General features: G+C 40.4%; 1 protein-coding gene across 1 annotated transcript; it reads right to left on the reverse strand.

Annotated features, from left to right (window-relative positions):
• Nucleotides 1–1,115: 1,115 nt before the first annotated feature.
• Nucleotides 1,116–6,906, reverse strand: zic6 (zic family member 6). Its single transcript, XM_015029634.1, has 2 exons — nucleotides 5,444–6,906; nucleotides 1,116–3,514 (listed from the first exon to the last, which is right to left on the reverse strand). The coding sequence occupies exons 1-2, from the start codon at nucleotides 6,402–6,404 to the stop codon at nucleotides 2,889–2,891; spliced, it is 1,587 nt and encodes a 528-aa protein (XP_014885120.1). The 5' UTR covers nucleotides 6,405–6,906; the 3' UTR covers nucleotides 1,116–2,888.
• Nucleotides 6,907–8,479: the final 1,573 nt, after the last annotated feature.

The raw sequence follows: 8,479 nt of genomic DNA on the forward strand, positions 1-8,479 counted from the left end.
GTAGACATTTACGCGTGGCACTGCGGCAGCGATGGCGGCGGCAACGGCGGCGGCGTCCTCGTACCCCGCTAGAACATATTGTTCTAACAAATACATCTTCTGACTTAAATATCTCTGTGAACACTTGGATTATTTGTAGAATTACAGAAGGAAAGGGAAGGGCATAGCAGATAAGAGGTAAGATTTAAAAATCTCAACATTGCTTCAAAACACCTCACTTTATCTTAATACCTAAAGCATTTGATGCAACTCTCACTGCGGTTGCGTTCTTCAGAAAGTTATCTCATAAATTCTAGTAATCTGTCCATTAAAGCAAAGGGATCAAAGCTGGAAAAGTTTGGCCCACTTTGCTTAAAGACAGAAAGACCTCTCTATCTAAATATTTCAAATCAAGCACTTGAGATGATCCTTTAAGACTTATAAAATCTTCAGCTACACTAATATTAATATTTCATCACATTAAGTAGCTCTCAAACAGCAATGCTAAGTCACTGCTAATTACGAAAAGTAAAATAAAGCAGTGCAAACTGCTCGGTGTCATACAGAAATTGAAATTGTTGAAAGTTCGTGAGGGATTTGCAAAAAGCACGTTCAAAAATATCTGAATCTCCCAAATGATGCATCCTCGTGGGTAACATACACACAACACAGAATACATAAACAAGTTAATCTCAGACTGCATCTGAAGACATCTGCAAATACTGTACACATATACAGTAAACATACTTTTTTCAGCTTTTCACTAAGACATGAAACAGATAATCCAGTATTTATTTTTTCGTTCTTCATATCGTGGCAAAAATTATGCATTTCCTGTAACGCTTTTGTTCTGACTTTGAAATAGTATACAGAAAGAAATCATCAGCGGGTCAAAAATGCAGCCTTGTACCAGTAAGTGCACTCGTTTTCATGATCATCCAAATATCTAATGAAAATCTTGAACAGAAAAAACTTTGATGTTAGCTGAAAGATCACTGCGACCATCATGTCCTGCAAATACGATCCCCCAAAAAACGTCAAACGACTCAACATGACCTAATTTATGTCTATAAGTTTGAATCCAAGTTGTGTACTACTAAAAAATATGGATAGCATGCATGGAAACTGGTCAGAAATCATTTTTAGAGTGAAAGATTTATTTTTATGTCTTTATTCATCATCAAGACGACCCATACTGTACTTTCAGCTCGTCTCTGGGCTTTCAACTGCACTCCTCTTGACATCTTTAGACAAAGATGTATTTTATGACACATGAATCAGGGAGTGTGAACCGGGAACAATAACTCGCTGAAGACAAGTTCAGCCTTTGCACCAAGACTAGATTGCAAAAGCGAACTCAAAGTCTGAAGACAAAAAGAAAAGACAGGCGTCGAAAAGAGAGATCTGTTCGGCTCATTCCTGCGAAATAATGAGCTGTTTGTTGACATTTGCATTCCAGAAGGTACAAGAACTAAGGAACGTGAACAAATGTGTCAGTGAAACTGTACTGGAGGCAATCATTTCACCATTAGCAGAAAGAAAATCTAACAAAGCAAAACCAACATCTTTGTTTGAAAGCTGTTTCTTTAACCAAGACTTTTCCAACATGAGTTATATTTGCCTTCAATGAACGTTGAGATGGGTTGAAAAATTAGAAAACGCAACATGAAACCCAGTAATTTTGATCAATTATAAAACAGACATATGAACATTAAGGCAAGCTGTTACCAGGATGCTCTCATATTACAAGATAGTGTAGTTCTGTATATTAAATCAAATTAAATTCAGTTTATTTATATAGCACCAATTTACGTCAAATGTCATGTCAGGGAACTCAACAAGGCAAACAGACATGATAAAATAAATAAAGGACAGCCCTCACAGATGCATGTATCAGTCTCATTTAACTCAGATAGATTTTTCTTCCATATGTATATTAAGAGCTGTAGGAGGGCTTCACACTGAATTCCAAATCTTAACACAGGACATGGATAATTTCTCTCTTTTTTTGTACCCAGAGAAAAGTTTGCATCTTTGTTGAAAATTATTTGATGAGGGTATATCACACATATCTGATCAAAGAGAATATAGACACTTTAATAAAATATAAGATACATAATTAATTATACAGTATGCTTATGTACAGCAGGAAGGTATTCTAATTAAACGTTTTTTGTTTTTTTTTCCCATTAACACGAACACTCTGGTTTTACTCACTTTGCACAGAAATGTGAAATAAACACATATTATAGAGCACGAATGTTTCATGGAAAAAAGGAGCGAGGATGTTGAACATAATCAAGGGTAAGGGAAAGGAAAAAAATAATGAGCCTGCCGGTATATTAATTAAAGTCAAATCATGCTGCAGGCCCACCAAGCAGGCCTGTTAGATCTCAAAATTTAACCTAAGTAAAGATCATCCAGATAATGATTCAACCTGCGATATACATAAAGTCATGAATAATATTTCTATTCATCCCGACATACATTAAACCTAGTTTACATTCAACAAAGACCCCTACTGTGAGGGCTACATTCAGATTTATTTTTTAACTTTCCTGTAAGAGATTTTAGGTTCAGAATGCGTAATGCGCTGATAATTATATATATAAAAAACTTACATTAAAAAAAACAATCATTTTCTTTTCACTTTTAAGACAGACCGACATTTTTTTTTTAAGTTATGCAACGCGTATGCGCTCCTAAAGCACACTGTGGAGATGTAAGGGAGAGCGGAGAACAATAAGAACGACAAAAACTTGGCCATATTTCGCAATGCAAAATTCAAAAGGACTTTTCAGAAACTATTTCATACAGCATTCACAAAAGTACACAGAGTAAAAGAGAAACAGCTGCTGGGTTTTAGGCTACAACATGAAAACAGAGGCCCACAGTTTGCGTTCAGGTTCTCAGAGGGAGGGGATGTTGTTGCACTGCTTTGGTGGGAACGTGTCCACGCCACTGTGGCATGTGTACCATCCGTTCACGATGCTCTTCTGAAAGGGAGAAGCCGAGGAGAAAGTCCGCGAGGTCTGGGCAAAAGCGTGACCAGTCTGGCCGCAGGGGTACTGGGAAGACTGGGACCTGTAGCTGCCCCTCTGCAGCAACAAAGGGTCCAAGAGGGGCTGCGACCTGTGCGCGGAGTAGTCCAAACTGCTGTCAAACGCGTGATGGAAGCGTGACCTCGGGGTCGACTCGTCCCGGCTCTCAGGGGACAGGGGGACATCCTGAGTGGAGGTGGGGGCTTGAGGGGGGCTGATCTGGCCAACGTCCGACGCTCGGGCCGGCCTGCCCTCCGCAGCATGACCCCCGTCACCGGGAGGCGCGTCGCCGCCTTTGGCGACGTGCTCCTTGGTGCAGTGGAGCTTCATGTGCTTCCGTAGAGAGCTCGGGTGGGTGTAGCACTTGTCACAGCCCCTGACCTTGCACATGTAGGGTTTATCACTGGAGTGGACGTGGGAGTGCTTCTTTCTGTCGCTGCTGTTCGCGAATCTCCGGTTGCAGCCGTCAAACTCGCATTTAAACGGTTTTTCACCTAAAACGTGCAGAGACAGAAACGGGGACGAGTCATGAAAGCGCATACAGGCCTGAACATCCAACCATCATATGGCATACGTCACCAAAATGCTGCACAGAGATGGAGAATTGACGGAGGGCGGATCTTCCGTCAATAACGGGTCCCACCATCCATACGCATCCCTTAATGTGACACGTATATAAGGCTCTGGGTTGAAATTCAGTTAAAAACTCTCTCTCTCTCTCTATATATATATATATATATATATATATATATATATATATATATATATATATATATATATATATATATATGCTTTAAGATCACGCTTTAAGAGCGTCTTCAGGGTTGGTTAACAGTTTTCCTTGTAGCTTTCCATCACTTCCCATTGAAACGTGTAATACATTTTTGCCTCATTGCCATTCTGTTTGAACAAATTAATCACTTCAGTTAACTGCACAACAGCTCTCTGCAAGCATCATGGCAGTACAGTTTTTCTAAGTATTTCTAAAGTACATGTGCTTCATTTTCTGAATGAATTGGACTTTGTTGTGTTTTAATCAGACTGGATTTAATGTAACTGAATTGAAATTATGATTGGATTGTGTGGAGTCTGATTTGACTGAATATGTCCACAGAGTTGGATATCATTTGGCCCTTCCTGTATTTTGAAGTTTCTTGAGAAGACATCTGTTGTAAACTGTTGCTATATAAATAAATAACTGGATTCCTTATGTGTGTTTTATGATACTTTTTGTTATTACATAAAGAGCCTGATTAATATGCACACTGTACGCATGTGCAGCTGTGTGATAGCTTAGCCAGTGTCACATGGGGATCTGTTGTGCCTCTTTCTTCCGCTGCTCTTAATAATAAAACAATACATAGCAGAAATAAAAGACAGCACCCAAGGAATATGTATTTAGTCCAGTCCTTTTCTTTTCATTTTAATTTTGTGAGAAAGCAATTCACTTTATTTATATAATTCAAAATTAAATGCCTTTATTTTAACGTAATTAGGCTGACATGTGTGGAAAATGGAATAAAATATAACTGCATGCTGATTTATTTCATATGGTTGGGTGTTTGGTAAAAAAAAAAAAAAAGAAATGCCAGGTTGTGAAGTTAAAAAAGCATTTTACGAGATATTTCACGGTTCATGGTAACATATGAAATGCCCTTCAAAGGAAAAGTGAGGAGGCGGGGGGGGGAGGAGGGGGGACGGCAACGGGATAAATTTTTAAACACAGCCTATTTTTATTTACAGCTAAAGTCCACCATTTCCTCAACTTTTTAAATTGTTATTATTTCCCACAACATCATGGCTACATCACAGAGCGGTGTGCTCTGTGAACACAGGAAGATAAATCCCTGGGAGGCACAAGCAGCGTAACGGCTACGTCACAGCTCTCCGGTGTCCCGGCATTTATTTAATAATTTCTCTGAATGAAGTGAGGGAGGCACCCAAAGCGCCAGGCCTGCTGCCTGCTGACTGCAATCGTTTGCAGCTGTCTTACTACTTTCTCATCTGTGGCTCCTGCGTAAGGACTACACGTGTTTTTTTTTTTGTTTTTTTTTTCCCTTTCTCTCTCTCTTTTTCTCCTGAGACATGCGAGTAAAAACTGACGTGGACGGCGAAAAAAAAACATAATAAAACAAAATAAAACCCCACAAAAAAATTAGAACGTTTAATCGCAAAATACGTAGCACGGGTCTAAATGAAACATATAATAATAATAATAATAATAATAATAATAATAATAATAATAATAATAATAATAATAATAATAATAATAATAAAATTGAAAAAATAAAAAGCTTACTGTGAGACAGATAAACGCTAAAAATACATTTTTAATCAATAATAAATATTTGACAATTTAAATGCATTATTATTATTATTATTATTATTATTATTATTATTATTATTATTATTATTATACTGACCTGTGTGAGTCCTCTTGTGGATCTTTAGATTCTCTGATCTAGCAAAAACTTTCTCACAGCCGTGAAATGGACAGGGAAAGGGCTTCTCCCCAGTGTGGACCCTGACGTGATTCACCAGCTTGTATTTGGCTTTGAAAGGCTTCCTGTCCCTCGCACAGTTCTCCCAGTGACAAATGTATTCAGAGTGCTCGGGTCCTCCGACGTGCTCCACTGTCACATGGGTGACAAGTTCATACATGGTCCCGAAGGCTCTGGAGCAGGGCAGCTTCCCCGTTCCTGCCTCTTTGCCGTCACTCCACTTGCACACTAGCTCATGCTTCACCGTCTGTTTGGAGCACCTGAGGAAGGCGTCGGCTCCCCCACGCTGGATCGCCATGTTCAGGGGCTTGTAGAGACCCAGGAACTGGGTGACAATCTGCTGGCTGTTTCCCTTGGGGTTGATGGTCTGGCCGTAGGAGTGAGTCCGGGTGAGGAGGTCGCCAGGTAGACCCAGCATCATCTGACCGCCGAGGTCGCGGGACGCGTCCGTGGAGGCGTGGGCCTGCTCCTGGTAGCTGGCAAAAAAAGCGTGGCTCCTGTTGTCCCTGCAGCCAGCAAAGTCCCGGTACCTTCCCATCCCGCCATGTTGGTTGGGTCTTGGTGCCAGTTGATCAGTGACGGGTGGCATGCCGGCTCCAGAGAGATTTGCTCCAATGATAATGCCCCTAGGGCTGTGCTCTAACCGGTGACTGGGATATCCAGAGTCTGAAAAACTGGGAACCGAGTGGTCAACATATGCACTGGACCTCGTCTCGGGGTAGTCTCGCAAATTGTGCGAGGGGCAGAGTTTTAAGGAACTGCCAGTGGGGTGTCCCATGTGCTCCCCTGCCAAAGGTGGCAGCACCACGCTGGGTTCAGTATTGCTCTCCCCGGGGTTGACGCAAGAGAGAGGGCAGCCACTAAACCTCGAAAGGCTTGTCATGTTTTGTTGTGAGTTTGCCTGTGAGTTTGCAGAAATCAACCAGTGCAAGCAGTCAGGATGTACCTAGAAACTCTGCTCCCATGTTGCTGTTTTTTTTTCTCTCCCCTTGCTGTATATCATCTGCATGTGAAATTCTTGGCCGTGAACATCGCGGAAGCTGCAACCAGACTCAGTTTCGTTAGAGTTGGTGTGAGTCCCATGCCGGTTCACTTTGCCCTCTTGATTTGTGGCAATAACCGTGGTAGTAAAAAATGCTTCGAAACAGGCCATGGTGCAATATAAAAGCACAGCAGGCAAACCTGCTTTTAAAAAGGGAGCTTTGGGATTGGTTGGAATGTGCGGTGATTGACAGGCGCAGGGTTTGTTTTAAAAGGGACACGCAGGAGTTCACCGCACGACTCCGTTTTTCAAATATCGCCGAGAAAATGCTTTGAAATGTGCCGCGGTGCTACTCCCTAATATCGCTGCCTCTTTAACTTCAGGCGCACTCTCATTACAGCCCTTCTCTAAAATCTCCACATATAGCAGGAGAGAGAGGGAGGGGGGTGGGGGGGGAATGCACAGGTTAATGTTTATTAGAAATCATCTGGTAGAAGTCAAGTGATTAGGTCCAGACATGAGCAAAACACAACACAATCAAAGTCTGCAGAGGCTTTTTTCTTTGCCAAAACAACTACTCCTGCCTGGCAAGAACAATAGGTTTTGGGCTCTGCGTGTCCAGGCCAATTATTCTCAAGACTAGTATTAGAAGTAAAAAATGAAACACTTGATAGCAGTGAAAGTTACAGGGAAATGTGTTTTATTTAAGGTAAAATGTATTTTAAATGAAACTGCGTAAACAAAGCGTTCACAAAAAGTGTTTATTAAATATTTAAGTCACTACGATTTTAGAGATTTAAAATATAACTCTATTAATTTAACCATATATACATGTGGGGGGGTTTTAATGCAAGTTTGAAGTGCTTGGAAAAAGTTAACTGCAATGAAGCAACAAGTAGTAGAGCCGATTTTTTTTTTTTTTATGATTATCTTTTTTATTAGTAGTACAAATGATTTTTTTTTTTCTTACAGAAGTGTCATTTGGAGAACAGGACAGTCCGTACTACTTTATACCTTAGAGCCCAATGTAAACCATCTCTGTAAATAAAGCCTCTCTCATTAAGGAACGTAAATAAATTAATAATCTTCAAAAAGTGCGTCCTGAAGGCTGGCGTACATGTTTTTTTTTTTTCCCCCTCCATTTTAAAAGAAAGTGGTTATGTAAAATGTAAATTGTGAAACGTGACAAACTCAGTGAGCTTGCATGAAAACTTTCTTATATATACTTTGAGGTGTTGTGAGGACACCGAGTTCTCCAGTGCTGCTGCTGCTACAGTAGAGTACATTTTTCCTGTGGTTCACCTCGTTTTTTTTTTTTTTTTTTTTTTTTTTCTTGACGTTGCTAAGGCTCCTCAACACCTCGGACAGCTAAGGCACATTCTTTCATCTTTTACTTTTATTTAAATCCACACAATGAGGCTTGGGCTCAGGGCTGTAGCTTATGTAGGTTTTAGGTGAAAGCCCCCCTTTATTTCCAAAGACTGTTGCTGGCATATTTTCTAACTTTCCCGCCACTAAATACACAGGAAAATATAACAAAAAAAAAAAAAAAAAACAAATAAAAAAAATCTGCCTTCAGTTTTTCTGTGTTCTAAAGACAGCAGTAAATCAAAGGGACCCACTTGACAGTAAGTGCTGTAAAATAGTAAACAGGCCCAGAACTGGCCTAAATCTGCCCCAATTGTCATTGGCGGTCATGTCTGTCAACCTTTCACCTGATGCATTTCTGAAAATAATTGAGATCAAAAGGTCAACAAACTGTAGGTTTCCAATCTGCCACTCAGCCTGCACAAAGGTCTGGCAAACCTGATGATTTATGGTCTTTTCTTTTCAGGAAAAGAAAAAAAAATGTGGGATGTGCAAAGAGATGTTATGATTCTGAGGCTGTTTGGCTTCACCTTTGCAGTAACAGAGTCATAGCAGCTGATGTGTGTTCCTGGGCCTGTCTGAAAACTGATGTTTTTCTAAAGAGGGGG

This window comes from Poecilia latipinna, unplaced genomic scaffold (genome assembly GCF_001443285.1).
Source record: "Poecilia latipinna isolate Pla-1442-1.1 unplaced genomic scaffold, P_latipinna-1.0 Scaffold159, whole genome shotgun sequence".
NCBI lineage: Eukaryota > Metazoa > Chordata > Actinopteri > Cyprinodontiformes > Poeciliidae > Poecilia > Poecilia latipinna.